General features: G+C 45.1%; 1 protein-coding gene across 4 annotated transcripts in view; it reads right to left on the bottom strand.

Annotated features, from left to right (window-relative positions):
- The window catches only part of ATP11C (ATPase phospholipid transporting 11C), a 59037-nt gene that overhangs the window by 6188 nt on the left and 36281 nt on the right, over positions 1-16568 (bottom strand). For all 4 annotated transcript variants that reach the window (XM_064462920.1, XM_064462919.1, XM_064462918.1 and 1 more), the window contains exons 16-28: positions 15609-15682; positions 14863-14966; positions 14079-14260; positions 13265-13528; positions 12737-12911; positions 11949-12051; positions 10701-10846; positions 10265-10324; positions 9047-9174; positions 6351-6486; positions 4461-4526; positions 3525-3628; positions 1957-2110 (exon numbers count right to left, since the gene is read on the bottom strand). In XM_064462920.1, the coding sequence (XP_064318990.1) occupies positions 1957-2110; positions 3525-3628; positions 4461-4526; positions 6351-6486; positions 9047-9174; positions 10265-10324; positions 10701-10846; positions 11949-12051; positions 12737-12911; positions 13265-13528; positions 14079-14260; positions 14863-14966; positions 15609-15682 (1696 nt within the window). The remainder of the gene's footprint in view (positions 1-1956; positions 2111-3524; positions 3629-4460; positions 4527-6350; positions 6487-9046; positions 9175-10264; positions 10325-10700; positions 10847-11948; positions 12052-12736; positions 12912-13264; positions 13529-14078; positions 14261-14862; positions 14967-15608; positions 15683-16568) is intronic.

The following is a 16568-nucleotide window of genomic DNA, read 5'->3' as shown; positions in this document are numbered from 1 at the left end:
CAAATAATCTACCTGGTCTTAGATACCTTTAAAAATTAGGTGACTGACTTCAGTGTCTGACTGCTGACAGTCATCTAGAGCTGATGTCTGCTTCAGGAATTTTAGAGCTCTTACTCAAAACGTACATTTAAATATGGCTCAGCCTGTGTTTAGTTCGCTATGCACATATAAAGAGACTTTTCACTGACACTTCGCTAAACTATTTCACAAGAGCCTTTTTTCAACACTTATAAAGCACTCTTGAAAGCAAGTATTACATGAGGGAACGGATCTTCTGGCCATCAGCTGAAGGCAAAAATGGGTCACCTCTCAAGTGACTTCAGTTGGGGCTTGGTAACCCCCAGGTCACCGCTCCAGGTCACTGTCCTTGACCTGTCCTATACCCACAGCCGAGAGTGACTTGCTCCCAGCCTATTCAACAGGGGTGTCAAGCTAGAAACTATTAAATCATTCCTAATTGGAAAAAATTACATGGCGCTTCAAAGAATTCAACCATGTTTCTTTTACCATCTCTATTGCTTTCAATTTTAATGGTTTGGAGGGGTTTTTTGTCTTGCAGATACATGTTTTACTTCACTGATATTGTGCCAAAATTGTATTACAAATGTTACTGGAGAGAAAAACCTTTGCTACTTCTTTTGGTTTGTTTTTTTTTTTTTTTGATTGAGATATTTAAAAATCATTATTAAGGACCAAAGATAACAAGATATCCCAGGTGAGGAAAGTGCACTGAAACCTCATAGGATATAAAAGCTTCAAGGAGAGAAGCCTGTTTTGAACCTCAGTGTTTGGAAGGTCATCCCATGGGTTCCTGGGACATGGTCAGACCAGCTGAGCACCAGTCTGCCGGTACCACAGTGCTGGTCCAGGGCACAGCTGGCAGGGCAGAAGGCACCTCTGCATGCTCCTACCTCTGCGCTGGCCAAATTCTGCAGCCGTGCTGGCGGGCAGAACGATGGCTGGCTCTGGCCACCGGCCAGGGAACCACCCTGGCCAAACCCATGCTGCCAGCATCTGCACGGGGGTGACCCTGTGCCAGCAGTGCTGGCCCGTGCCCCTTTGCTCTGCCCTACTGCTGCCTACAGACATGCAAACCCGATGGCAAGAGGCCAGGGCCGGCTGGCAATGTGCCGTGTGCTGACCCAAGGCAGGACTTGATGTTGCAGGGGGAAAGAAAGGGGCTGCAGGAGACAGGGGAGGCACAGGGAGCAGCAGAGCACGGCCAGGGTGAGCAGGGGCTGCCCGCGGGGACGGTGCTGCAGGAATGTTCGGCACCTCTGGGCAAGCAGAGAGCAAGGGGCAGGGGTGGTCTCAGCATGGTGGGAGTCATGAGCCCAGCAGTGCTAGCATCATTCACCATTTGCAGAAGGGACAAAGAAAACTTTTAGGAGCTGGTTTACACTTCTAAAACAAGCCCTCCTCCTCAGCAGTGGAGGAAAGCTGTTAAGAAACCAGACTGCTTTTGAGGAGAGCTAGACACACCACAGGCTAACACCATGGTACGAGCCCTCAGTTAGTAAGGGGGGCGGGCAGATGTGACAAGACCTGGCCCTGTTGCCCCTGCACTGGCACCTGAGGATATACCCAAGGGGAACATTGTGGGGGTGTTCTTTCAGATAAAACCAAGTAGCTTTTTTTTCAGAACACAATAGGGTGGCTTGGATGATCAGTTCAGGTTGGAAAAGGGTTACTGTACTTTTATAAGAGATGGCAGGTTTCCATCCAGTGAAGGTAACTAAGGAAAGGCATGGGTTGAGTCTCTCCTCGCTACAGATCTATGCAGTATTTTTCGATGGCCTTCTGGATGTTGATGGCATGTGAAAGTGCAAGACAAGACTCTAAAAAGCCTTCCTCGAGATCTGAGTGGTACATGGTACTGTTACGGGTTCATCTGGTACTTCAGATTAAGAGAGGTCTTCCTAAAAATACTGTGCGATACATCATCCTGTTCCTTACCTGATGGTTTTTCTCTTTTATATTTTTTAAAACTATCAGAAGAATTTCTGGGAAAAGACTGATAAAGATCAGGAGAATTATTGCCAGCCATGTGGAAACAGAAGTCAGCATATGGGCAAATATAAAATACATTCTTTGCTGCTTCAAGAAAGGCCTGAAAAAGAATGGATACAAATAAATTCTGGTTAACACAAAATTTCCCAAGAAGTCAGAATCAAAGACAGATTCAGATCAAACTATTAGCAGTAAACCCCCTTTCAGATTGAGACGGATACAGCCTGCACAGACACACACTGTTCAGCCTTCTCCCAAGGCATCTCCTGCCTTCAACTGCGCCAGTTCTGGAGGACTGTCCTGTCACCTTACATGACGTATTTTGCATCTTCCACATCTGTTTCATTTTGGGGTAGGGAGGGGTTTGAATTTTGCTATTATCACCAATTTTGCTACTATCACTGAAGGTAAATTATTCACCTTATCAAAAACCAGATCATTTTATTTCAACTTTGGACTTTGTTATAGCTTCTGGTTTGCTTTTGATGATGGAAATCCACAGACTCAGTCCCAATAGGTTATTTGCCTCTTCCTCCCTCCTGTGATGATGGAGAGCAACTAGCAGAGGATTGTGAAAAATGCCTCATAAATAACTGATGACAAGGATTCCAAAGCAGGTCTTGCTTAATATTTTCTCAAAAATATGGAGCTATGCAAGGTAAACACACCAGTAGAAAACACCCACATTTCAGCATAGAGATCTGGCTAGATCGCAGGTCTGAACCTGTTGGTTAGGAACACTGAAGAGTTAAACAAAGCCTGTAACCCTCAATTAAAATACTGAAATCAGTTCCACATCTTTATTAGCAGGCTGCTGGATCAAGGATCTAGCCAATAACCCATGGCACTAGCCCATGGGAAAGCACAGGTGTAAAATGGGAGAGGTTGTCTACTGTGAACGTCAGCATGAACCTCTAACTCCAGTATGGGACACAGAAAACGAATAGTATTTCTAATGTACTACTGCTTGCCTGCTTTTGTGAGACATGAAGTCTAAAATCCTGGTTGCACTCAAATCAATTAGAATTTCTTCTCCTACTCAGATCCAGGACTTCAGCAGCAGGATCTGTGCTTTCTCCTGCTTATTTCTCCCCCTTAAGCTGTCCCACTGTGCCAGGTCCTCTTGCTCTGCATCTGCCTCATATTTTCTTTCCTATATCACAGAGTTTCTTTCCACCCTCAATTTTTCCTTTCCTTCCCATCCACATGCAGAAACAGATCCTGAAATATTTACCCGGGAACTTCACAATGAAGACAAGGGCCTCGGCACCAGAAATAACTCCGCGGGCAGAAAAGCAAATCACCTCTTGCCAAAACCGAGCACCTGGATGACAACCAGGGCATTATCTGCTTTTAGGCCATCTCTTCAGTAGGGAAAGGAGCATGGTTGCATACAACCTGCCATCTGCAATCTCTCGATAGCCCAACTGAGGGCATGCTGCAGCCGCATCCCCCGCAAAGGTGGCGCAGGGCATTCCCCTAGGAAAGCAGCATGGAAAGAAGAAGATACTTGCCAAATGACTCCTCCCCAAAAGAACGAGAAAAAGACATAGAAGGCAAGGGAGCCCCAAATCACAAAGTGGTTCATCCACGTCCAGAATCGGGTATCTAATGCTAGCTGTGTGAATAAAAAAAAAAAGACAGAACAGGCATTAGACACAGAGAGTACTTGATTGTATTTATATGAAATTTCAGACTGCTTTCACAGTAAGGCTGAAGGTTCTCCAAACAGCTACCTCTCTGCAAATGTGCACCAGGGAAAATATTTTTACTATCTACACATTGGCACAGTGTCAACAGGGAAACAGCGAGTTTCTAATTTTAACTGACACTTTTTAACGGAATACATTTGATGCAACCGCTGATGCTACAGGAGAGAAATGTCTAAAGGTTCCGGGCACTGTGATTGCCTCCTGCCATCATCTGCTGTCCTGAACAAAACATAAAAGGCCTTTTGTAAGGCCTTATGCAAACTGTTCATTTCTGGAAAGCTCCATGAAACAACACAGATTTACTATTGTTATTTGACAGGTATGTTTCTGTGATCCCTCTGGTGCTTAGAGGTGTCTGAAACAAGGTGGACAAGCCCAAGTTCTCTATTATTCCTTTCCTCTTGCTGGAACTGAACGCCAAGAGGTGAAAGCATGGGGGAAAAGTCAACCATAGCCAACTGCAGTTCTCAGAAGCACACAAAAAATGGGACAATAATTTAACCAAAACAAACACTTATAGACCAGCACAGCCCAGGAATACAGACCAGAGACTACACAAAGGACAGTGGTCAATAAGCAAGTTCTGCCTCTGTGGAAGAGAAGATTTAAGTATGGTTCGAAACATATTCATAGAAACTTGACCTTCAACACATTTACTGCATGATTTTACAGTGCATACAAGTGGATAGGAAAACGACTGCAAAAATAAGTGACTGAAAAAGGAAGGAAGAGCCTAACCTTCAGAGTGACGGTGAACACCAGCACAGTGAAAACAATTGTCCCAAAGGTCCAGTTCCCAAAAACCTGAAAAAAACATTACATTGCCACAGGTGTCTCAGTCCATCTCCTTGGAGAGGCACAGAAACAACAATGAGGGCAGGGGTGCAAGCAGGGACTGGAGAGGAAGGACGGGATGGAGCGACTGCTACAGGGAATTGATGCTGGGAGAGGTGCCGGGCGCCCAGCACGACAACTCGCCACCCACTACACTACCCTGTGCCATGCAGTGCCACACAGACGGGTGACCCAGAGTTGGGACAGTGACAGGTACAACCTCCTACTAACAGCAATGTCGACTGAGGATACAAGTCATTGCACAACCTGTGTTTCATGATTTCTTGGTAATTTACTCAGTTTCTGCTTTCTTGCGACACCTTCGCTCATCGTCTCGCTTTAGTCCCATTTGCAGAATGCACCAATGGGTATTTTTCCATCTGGTTTGTTTTGCGGGTACTAGTGACTACGCACAACAAAGAAAAGCAGATACTGTATATAAATCCAAATGATGGCAATGAATGGGAGGGATGCTTACCAAAGGCTGTCAAGATCTGAATGCATACATTAAAACAGAAAGTGAAATGTAAAAGTTTTCAAAAAATGCAAAAAAATTAAAGTCAATAGGAGCGAAAAAGGAGTCAATCAAACACACATGGATATTATGAACAATTGCTGGTAGCAGTTCTTACAGGCTAAGTGTTTACAAAACAGGACATAACCACAGATCTTATTTTAGTGCCACAGACTTGACCTCTTGAGGCATTTGCAGAACATATCAGTGCTTCATGTTTTATTCAAATACAAAGAATGGCTACAAATACAGAAAAGCACTGAATCTACAACACAGGGGCTTGACTACTTACAGCTGTGCCATAAATGTTGGCATTGATGCAACATATGCATACACATACATAAATTTCATCAGCTTTTCTCCAAGTGTTGGCCACTAGAAAAAGCTAAGGTATTTTCAAGGGTCACAAATGATGGTGTAAATAAGTTTTTCATCAGCCTAGACCTGACAAGAAGATAGCTCAGGCCACCACATGTGGCAGCTGCACTGCACTAATGCTTTGCTCTCTACTCAGTTAACTAGCAAAAAAAACAAAACAAAAATAAAGAAAAAAAGAGAAAAGAGACAAAAAAAAATCAACCTCCCCGCAACTTGGTGTAAGTTAACTCAGAGCAGCTCCACACCTTGCTCACGTGGTGATGCAAGTGCTTGTCCTGACACAAGAGGCACAAGCAAGCAGGCAGCAGGGAGAAGAACAGCCTGCTCATTCTGACAGCAGTGCTAACTTATGCTGGCTTTGAAATGGTAGCAAAACCCCAGCACCAGCCGTCCCCCATCGCAAAGGGAAGAGGGGGGCTGAAATCACGCCCTGGGCAGGTGCAGCACACAAGCAGCCCTGTACCATGTCTGCGCTGACAAGCAGCATCTTATCAAGGTGGGATAATTCAGTCACTTATCACCAGCTGAACACAAGCCAAATTTCATACAGCACACTGGTGGGAAGGATGGACACTGCTCCTGCCCTGGGCCAACACCTGGGACCACGCAGAAGAGTGGAAAAGCGCTGTGCAAAGCTCAGCAGGTTGGAATAAGCTGTGTGTAAGACTAGTTATTTTACCTAGTGAGTATAACCAGCTCTGCCCTGTTTCCACGGCAATTTGGAAAATGTTTCATTTAAAGCATTTGCTGCAAAATCATACCATAAGCAAGGCTACACTGTTGGACAAGACTCAAGACACACTGCACAGATTAAGCATGTAGATATTCCCTGCCAAGCGTATAAAAGAGGCAGCGCACAAAAGAAACACTCATCTTTCTCTTTCTTGTTTTGGTGGTGTTACCTTTCCATTATCTTCCAATGATGAATTTTGGAAAAGAAAATAAACCCCAAAGAAAAACACGAGTCCTTCAAAGGCTCCCAGAAAGGTCCAGTACAGGAACGGCCTCCACTGCAGCATTGCATTATCCGAAACCTTCCTGCCAAGAAACGGAGTAACAAGAACATCACCATCACATTTAGGATGCACTGCACAGCCCCTTGCAGCCAGGTGATCAGTGGGCTCTGAAGCAAGCCCTTGCTTGTAGGGGACAAGGGGGCAAAACACAAATATCTGCCAGTGCACAGGACAAACAACATTTGCCATATGCAGCTGCTGGTCGTGAGAAATTATAAGAGGTTCAGCATATTAATTTTTTTTTTGGGTCTTCTCCTCTAGGTAACTTGGATTAAAGTCCAAGCCAGCCCAAAGCAAGCAGCTGTAATGCTGTCCTGAGCCTCCCCCACAGCCCCTGCACTGCCCACGCTACCTGACGTTAACTGCTGAACTTTAAAAGCAGGGCACTGCCAAAGAGCAGCTGTACAGGATGCTGCAAATCTGTGGCGTTTCCCTTTTCTTGTTGGATGCACTAAGTCCCTCTTTGATCAAAGCTCTGCAAGTCCCATTTCTGGAAGCGGCATTTTTCTGCACAGGCTGAAAATAACCTCCTGAATTGTATGGTGGGTGTTTTTAACACGGGGGTTGTAGCAGGAGGCTCGTGGCTGATTATAGAATGAGATCTGGCACGGAGGCAGCAGCAGCGAATGGATGCGCTATGAGCAGAGCTCTGCACAGACTGCAGGCGAAGCCCAGGGAAAAAAGAGGGGACATCAGGGCAGCAGGGAGTTAAAGTTTCCTGCTTCATTCTCTTTTCTGATTACTTTCTATAAAACTTGCAGATTGATGAGGCATAAAAGCATGTTAAAAAGCAAAACCAAAAATCCCCATTCTCTTCTCATTTTCCTTCCTAACTGTTAAAGCAATACATCCATTTTCAGCAAGATGCACCTTGCAAACTGGTGTGGTGCTGGGCTCCTATAATTGCAGTTTCTAAAACCAAGCCCTACCGAATCCTATGCACCGTGTTGTAGAGGCAGTGCTCTAACATATTGCAGTTTAGGTATGAGTAAGGAGCACAGATTCTTGCTCAGACTGTAAGTAGGTTTTATTGCAAGGAGAGAAAATACAACCAATTTCCTCACTGCAAGCTCTGTTTTGCATTGGCATTTATGTCCTGCAGCATTCATTGTAAACAGGCTTTTACAGTGCCTCAGATTAGAGATCTGCACTGCAGCAACTCAGCCCTTCACACAGCAGAGGCACAGCAGTTGTTCTGCATTCAGCAGCGCATGCACAGTCATGAATATTCAAACTAAAGCTATCTGCTTTAGTTTAAATAGTAGCTTTATTTTAAAGTAATCTATTTTCCCTCAGTGGGAAGACCCTAGAGATCAGACAGCCCAGTGACAAATGCACAGGGGCCTGCTGTTATTTGTCTCTGCTGCATAATATTCAATTACCAATTTATTTAGAAATACATGCAGTGGCATTTTGCCATATGAATGGAGTAACACAGAGGTCTAATCAATCATGGATCTGGGTACTTCAAAAGCACCCAGGCCCCCTTCCTAGTCTTACTGCCCCTATTGCATTTGCTGATTTTTCTATACCTAAAGCAACTTTCACACAACATCTTTAGGTACCTAATTCCCTTCACTGTCCCTGCAAAGGCAACACTCTTGGCTTGAGCATGACTTCGCTGCACACAGCTCCTCCATGGCTGAGGAGCATTGTATGATGGTGACAGGGCTTGCACAGGGCACTGGCCAGAGCAGCCCCGACCTGGTCTCTCTCCACAGGGGTGAGATCAGCACTGAGATTACTGCCAGGCAGGGGAATTAGCAACTGCAAGGCATGAGCAGGGGCTTCCTCAAAAAAGCATCTTCCTTAGTCCTTACTAAAAGGCTGCACACAAGCATGTGTGCGTGGGCGGGGTGGGGGGGAGATGGGAAGCATCTTGGTTTCCGTGGGATGTTGCAGCTCCCCTCAGTTGCAACCAAAGAAGGAAAGAAAGCGAGCAGCAGAGAAAGACAGTCTCCTCTTAAACTGGGTTTTCTGTGGGCAACATGACAGAAAACACAGAGCACATGGATCGAAGAGCAGAGGTCCCCAGTAACAGGCTCTGATATGGGGATTTGTCCTGTGGAGGGTAAGTCTGGGGGAGGACATCCATTTAGACGAGCTGAGAAACTACCTGTCTGAGCTGGGCTTCAGGAACATTTGTCTTTCTGAAAATGAATGGATCTTTTCTCCTGAAAACCACATCTCCCCTCTGTCCATTACATGCTCTGTCATGTGCTTGGCTCGTGCTGCCTCAAAGCTAACATGAATGAAAGGTCTGCCCACACTTGCAGCTTGATTTTTCTTACAGATGGAGAATTCCACATAGGGTTTATCTTTTATAGAGACAGCAGTGCAACTTGCTAGACCAGATACTGTTAGAGAGCATAAGTAGAAAAAGGCAGTAAATAGGACATTGCTCAGCTCTAAAGCAGAAGCAGCAGAACCAGCAGGGACAGAAGCAGCCTTTCCTGCAGTTCATGGCAACCCCATCACCACCAACACAGGACAGGTACACCTGCTTACACTCCTGCACTAACAAAACTTGAACTGTGGTTAACCAAGTCGGGTGCTGGCTTACCCAGCCCAGTGCTACTTACATATACAGCTGTGGATCTGAGGTCAGCGTGTCGATGCTGATATGCTGCTCCAGGAGGCTGTAAGCCAGGATAGGTAGTGATGTGAAGCAGATGTTGTACATGGTAAGGTAAGCAGCATCGTACAGTGGCTTAAAAGAGGAAGAAAGGGTAAAATGAGACAAATTCCATTTTAAAAGTCTCCCCACAAACAGATTTAGAGTTTCCAGCCCTTGCCTCCATACATACCCTACAGATACATGCTTTTGTAATAGCCACATAGGAGTTTCATTCAACAGGGGTCATGCTCCGGGCAATGCCAGGGGGCCCAAGGCACCTGCAGGTTGCATGTCTGGGACCCCGCTCCTGCTGCTGGGAAGTTTTGTACCTGGCTGGTCTGATCTCCAGCTCAATCTCCAGAAAAACATGATTAAACAGCCCTTATCACAGATCTTCTGTAGCTGCTCTTGTGCTGATGTTTCTATTAATATACTTGATGTCTTCTGTGACACTCTCAAGACTAGACTGCTTTAGAGGAACTATGGCTTCTTTTTTTTAATTAAAAAAAAACAAAACAAAACCAAAAAACCACCTCACCAAGCAAGTGGTTCTGCTGAGACAAGCAGAGAATTATTTCCTATCATTTACTCTTCCTTACTGTTACTTTTGAGCCCAAATAGACACAAAAGCCCATAAGTTGACACAAAAGCCAAAGCTCTTGTCTTCAAGCACGTGAGCCCACCCACCAGATGGATCTGTCCTCCTGACGCTCACCTGGACTAAGCAAGGCTCTGATGACACTCATCATGTGTCCTTTTTTTTTTTTTTTTTTTTAAGAGCTGTCATAAAAGAATAAACTATTCTTCCTTTTGAGAGACACCTTTAATGCAGGGAAATGCAACAGAGGAGAAAAGATCAGGAAGTCTTTGAAAACTTTTTCTCTTAAGAGAAGTAGCAAAACCAGGTGCTGACAAACCAGCTAAACCCCCTCCCTTGTTATTTTAGGAAGGTGTCCATAGGTGGTGGATGGGAAAGGAAAGAAAGCAGATTCCTTTCTTTTCAGTTTTGCATCTCAAAAACAAAATGCTCCACATATGGTGCTGAGCAATGAGGTCAGCTCCTACTGTCCTCTAAAGCAAGGTGAGGAAGAGACAGGACACCAAAAGCCAAGTCTCTGCTAGGAAGCCTCATTGTGCCACTTGCTTTTTATCCTAGCTTTGTAGACACATTACTGGAAGTTACCTGCTGTGAGAATCCACAGAAGAACTGGTATAAAAACTGCGGTAAAATGAAGCAAAGGTTCTAGGAACATGAAAGAAAAATCGTTAGCAGGGAAGCACTTGACTTCTCAACCTAATTCTAAATAATTTTTCCTGTTATCAGATATTAGTGTCTGATATTACATTATCAGTCAAGCTGCAGCACTCTTTTCTACCAAGCACAAAACTAATCCAATGAGCTCTTAGTATCTGCAGAAGACGCTGGAAGAAAGTGACGCTCACACTCCCCTGTAAGCACTGTTTTCAATTGACAGGCACATGGTAGACACACAGCCTGTTCTAGGGAAGGAAAACAGACACAGGATATTCTATATATTTTTTTCCTGTTTACTATTTTTTTATATTTTCAAAGAAACCCATAGTATAAACAAAGAAATAAGCTGCACAGACATCCTTACCTTATAGAAGAAATACTGTACAAGGTGTGCTATTCTCACGTAATATAAATGCCCATGTGCTAGTAGCAATTTTCTTAAATGTTTAAACTTTGGCACAGCATAGTCGCTGTTTCTGGAAGCCTGCCGTCCTTCTTTGCCTTTTATACCTGCAGACAGAAGCATGGCAAGGGGTTAATCCCAAAGGGACTGGAATTTGTACTGATGCTACCCACTAAGTTTGTTCACATCACTCAGTGTCTGAAGCCATGACGAAGGCCCTATTTCCTTCTCAAGTGCCCCAGGAGAGCAAAACACTAACACGCTGCAAGACTTGGCGTGATTTTGGCTCCACGACAGTCAGACCTGCCTCTGGAGTTTTTAAGCTATATTTAGGTTGCTGTCTGAGTTCCTACATAAGAGAACGTGGTAAAGAGTATCTAAGCAAGCCTGATAAAAAATAATGAGTTGGTTTCCCCACAGGCTTGCCCATATCTAACACAACCTAGTTATTTCATCACAGACGCTCAGCCTCCGGAGACATCCCTGCAGAGCAGAGCTCAAGACAGACAGTTTTGTTCACTCAAAAGCCATATCCAAATGAACTGCTCTGAGACCCCATTCATTAGAGGGCACCGCAGCATTTCTAACAGCCCCAAATAAAGAGGCTGCCCTTATCTCTTACATCAACCCTTCTTTAGCAGTATTAAAAAAAAATGTCCAGTATTCCCCGTATCTCTGACACTAATCTGCTGAAAGGAGGATAGTTTCCAGCCTGATGTCAATCATACACACAGGGCAGAAACAACATAACCCAGCATCAGCCCTCAGGAAACATGTGCAGGTCCCCAGTGTTGAGTTACTAGCAGCTGTGACCAGTTAGCCCTAACAAAGTCTGATATTTTCGTTGCACTGCCTTTGCAACAACTGCCAGTAATCACCCATCAGTTTGCCTCTTGTGCTTTTTTTTTTTTCCCTGACCAGCAAGCAACCTTTGCTACCTTGATTTTGGCCACAGAGTTTTTGAGCACAACCTACAGTTTATGACCAATAAAGAGAGTAGTACTATCAAAGGTGAGCAGTATATGATGATCCCAAGCATTTATCTGGAGTCAGACTCTGGCTCCAAAGAAAGCAAAGCAGGCTTTCTGCATTTTTCAGTGGGATCAGTTAAGCCACGTGCAATCAGAAATACTGACTGTGCCTCAACAGTGAACCCCAGCAACAACAGACAGGTGTGTGGTGTCAGATGAGTGTTACCAGGAGCCTTACCTATTCCAACATGTGCTTCCAAAATCATACTAACATCATTTGCACCATCCCCTACAGAGAGTGTTATCGGGCTCCCTTTTGTGTTCTTCACCATTCGCACAATCTAAAAAGATTTTAAGAAAAGGCTAGCAGCAGAAACCAAAAATTCTGTTAAAAAGCCTCCAGAGACGCCCCACTGCCCCACTTGCAAGAGCCCCCAGGACAAGCAACCAGGCTTCTACAGCAGCAAAACAACACCCAGAGAGTTCAGATTAATAAAAGCTCTCATTACATCCTTTGCAGTCACCAACCAGAGGAAAAGCCAAGATCCAGGCTGAAGGACAGTATTTATAAACAAATCCCAGGCAGCAGCATCCCACCCTTCCCTTTTGCCAGACCCCGCTCTCCCAAAGACAGGACCTCTCACACATTTCAGGGGGCAGGAAACCCTCCCGTGGAAGATAGGCAGAAACACGCCACTTATCAGGCTCGGATACCATCAGCCAGTGTGAGGAAGTCACAACTCTACTTGACAAATTTGGAAAGGAAAAGTAAACAAACAGGGGTTTTGTTTATTCCTAGTGGGTTCGGGTTTGTAGCTTCCTGCGAGCACATTAAACAAAGGTTTTATGATCAGATTTGAAGGACTGGTGTGTTCCCATCACACTCTGAAGCTCAGACGAAGTTTACACATAGCCTGGAGAAGTCCTAGCTGGTTAAGATGATCAGGTCAAGTCCCAGCTGATGGATTAAATGTGCATCGCATCACCTAGTGAAGTGCTTCAGATGGTTAGAAGTAGAGTAAATACCTGTGCTTTCTGCAAAGGGGCCATCCGGCAGCAGAGGACTGCAGTACACTTCAAGCAGATTTGTAGAAATATGTTTTTGTAATTACTAGAACTGGAGTCCTGAGAAGGGTTGAGTATCAGTGACAGCGTTGAGCCATCTATAATCAGGCCATATTCTTGACTCAATGTCCAGCTTCTGCAACAATGAGGAACGTGTTTGAAATAAAAATCAGGATTTAAGTCAATCTAGTAGCTGCTTGTATCATCTTAGCAGAAAATAAATTGCTTTTGTATCAATCTTCTTCCCATCCCTTTTGGGGGGCTTAGAAGTCTTAAAAACCTTGGAATTAACATGGACTCTTCACTAAGGGAACTGTGTAATTAAGTTCAAAACCAACTAATACTAGAGGTTATGAGCAATGAGAAGGAGCCAGATGCAGTGCCTGCAAGTAGCCATTCCCCAGGGCCACAACATGGTCCTATTCCAGCTATACACTTTGCATATCTGCATCCAAAACATGCATGGGCTGCGTCCTCTTGCTCACTTACCTCTTCAGGCCTCCCCGGCTTTTGGGAACGTCCTGAATCAGCTTTTTATGGTACTCCATCAGCAGCTCATGGAGCCGATCCTCCTTTCTTTCACCCTCCCCCACCACTTTCGCTGTCAGCTCCAGCAGCTCGGTGCTAGTCTGGAAGAGCCTGCAGGCGTAGCAGGTGGATTTGGCAGTTTCCATTTTGTCTCCCGTCAGCACCCAAACCTTCATGCCAGCTGCATGCAGAGCTTCGATCGTCTCTGCCGACTGCTCCTGCAGCCTGTAAGCAGAGCAAAACATCATTTCTCAGGTTGGCCCATACTTAATCCACAAAGCCCTTATCTTGCAGGTAGGAGATACCAGCTGAAGACAAGTTAACTGCTTTTTCCCATGCTGGAGAGACCACTGCCACAGGAACAAGGATTAGAAGTCAGCAATCCCAAATTTTTATCTGCAGCCAAAAAACAACCCCAAAACACCACTTTATACTGTGAGAGTAAGAGTTTAATTTACACATGCCATTACTATAACTGCATGCGAAACTCAATTTGTTTTGATGTGCAAATTAACACAGTGTGCTTAATTCACTCTCTAGAAATAAGAGTACTTCTGCAGTTTCATTAATAAATCCCAATTCCTACTACACCACCCAATTTTAGCAACTAGGGCACTGTGTAATGGGTTGTACCATGGAGTAATTAATTGCCCTGGACACTTCCAGCACCTGCCTGGCTGCTCAGTTCCACCACAGCAAGTCAGGGCCATGATGCAACATCAGGGAGAAGCTGCAGGTGCTGCAGTGTCAGTGGTGGTGGTGGTCACCTCTTTACCTGTCTTCTACAGCAGTAGCCCCAATCAAGTGCATGTCTGCTTCTGTGTCTTCAAAAACCTTTGCCATCTTTTCCTCCCTGTCCTGCAGAGCCATCTTAGCTTCGTTCAGCTGTCTGTCAATTTTGTCGTACTCCTTCTGAGTCAGTTCTTTGAATGCCACACAGAGCGTTCGGTAGCCATCCTGGTAGGGGGAGGGAAAGAAAATTAAGTGGACAAGTGCCCTAAAACCAGATTTTCTGCAGCTCCTCACTTTAGGGTTAGTGCTTTTCTCTACCATCAGTGCTTTCTGTCAGTACTGACCCTGATGGCAATGGCTTGAGTCAAAAGACCCATTTCTCTCTGTTTATAGGGTAACTTCTTCTCATCAGAGTAACTGTGGTTATGCTTATTACGGGCATGCAATATGGCAGAGAGCAACCAAGAGAGAAGGAGCAGAGCCAAAAGCATGCATCCAGCAGGGAGAGCTGAGACCAGGTGTCCCCACGACATTTGTGTGGGCCAGTTATTCCTCCCACCGCGGAAAACAGCCTGCTATTGTTACTTCCATTTTTAACTTACTTGGGAGATGCTCGGACACAACTGTGATGGAGACCATATAAGTATATCAAAAGTCAAATGAACGTTGGAAGCCAAAGAAACAGAAAAGGAAAGAAGCCTGGCTTCAAAACAATGTGAAGTGACACTCAGATTTTCAACACTTCCCTCCAAAGCAAGGTCACATCCCTATTTTGGAATAAGGCTTTCCTGACCCCAGGACCCAGCCAAATTCAGATGTGTGCTCACCATAGCGTTGCGGTCCACATGGACTTTTGTGTGATGGATTTCTTCTTGCTGCACCCTTGGAAAAATAGAGGAGTCTGCTCCTTTACAGAAGAGAAGCAACTTTCCTAGAAGCAAATTATAAATAGTTTATCATATTCACAAGCCGTAAAAAGACTTAAAAGATTCAATAGCTAGCAAATGATGCAGAGGGAGAAAATCCGGCAGGACTAAAGAAGGAACTGCTAGAAGCCCGGCTGTCTACCAAAAGTGGCCTCGCACTAACAGGGGTGCCCCTACCTGCCTCTGAGCAAGCTTTCTGCAACAAGCTGGAGAAAGCAGTGTATTTTTTCCTATTTAGAAACCTTGGCAACCTTTTGGAGGAGAGGAAAACCAGCGTCCCATACCTCATAGGACTGATATTTGAGAAGGGTGGTGACCTCTGAATTTTTGTCTGCTATCCCCATGAAACCCCTCCTGCCCAGGGGAACGTCTCAGATCTCCCCTTGTAGTTGTTCACCATCTCCATTCCTGTCCCCTCCTCTAATCTGCTGCTGGCCCCCAATGGCTGCTATGGTGAAAACTAACTCTATCCCAACCAGAACCAGTACAGAATTTAATTAGACCAGCTTAGAAAACCTAACAGCTTAGCCTCTCTAGGTTAGAGCGCATGGCACTATGCACACTCAGTACGGGAACAGAGGATGTGTTTTGTATTTGTATACACGTGCACACATGTATGGGAGTCCAGAAATGTGTTTTAACTGTACCCGTGGTGGTTCTCACAATGACACTCATACGGCGACGGACAGGATCAAAGTTCAACACATGGAGAAGCTGGTACCTTAAAAAAAAATAAAATAAAATAAAAAATAAAAAAATAAAAAGAGAGAGAGAGAACAGAGCTTGCACTCAGTAAGAGAAAAATAATTATTTAAGACAGAAAATCACTAGCAACACACTGCAGAAATCAATACACCCTATGAGTGACAGCACCCACCGGGCAATGTACTTTTTACAACTACTACACAAGAAAACAGAGTAAAAAAACCTCCAGCATTGCTTTGAGCACAGGGCTGAGGGTGTGGATGCACACACGAGACCTCCCACCAGACAGCAAAGCTTTGGGTTACAGCTCGTGACTGTGCTCCCCTCGCTCCCCTGCACTGGTGCACCGAGCCCCCAGGCCGTGCAGCAGCTCAGCAGGAAGCAACATTGGCATTTAAATAAGAATTTTCCCCATATGGGAAGTAAGAAGTGAAACTTGCTTGTAGAGGCAAGTTCTTGGAGAGCACTGGGATTAGGTCAGTGATTCTCAGATGTCCCATGAGCTGTTAGCACAGTGTATAATCTAATTATTTTCAGCCTGGGAGGGGGAAAATGTTACAGGGGAGGGAGCCATATCATGCAATTTAGGCTTAGTGAATCCCACTGTGAGGCCCAGTCACTGTCTGTAAGGTCAGCAATCACCCCAGGAGCCACGTGCACAGCCAGGCAAGGATGAAGGGACCGCACGCACTCAAGGGCCCTGAATTTAGACGTCACTAAAACCACCAGCAGATTTTTACAAGCAAGACTTCCAGCCTGCACCTTGCTGTGCTGTGCGTTGCAAAAAGGACAGGAGTTTTCAGGCAGATCAGCACGGTCTGACAGCGCTCATGGAACAGCTTTGACCTTGCCAGGTTGGCCACATTGACCAAACTCGATTAAGCCAGGCAGGAGCTGGTGCA

The sequence above is a fragment of the Phalacrocorax carbo genome, chromosome 11, assembly GCF_963921805.1.
Source record: "Phalacrocorax carbo chromosome 11, bPhaCar2.1, whole genome shotgun sequence".
In the NCBI taxonomy this organism is placed as follows: domain Eukaryota; kingdom Metazoa; phylum Chordata; class Aves; order Suliformes; family Phalacrocoracidae; genus Phalacrocorax; species Phalacrocorax carbo.
The sequence above is the reverse complement of the archived record's forward strand: the minus strand, read 5'-3'. Positions and strand labels throughout refer to the sequence as shown.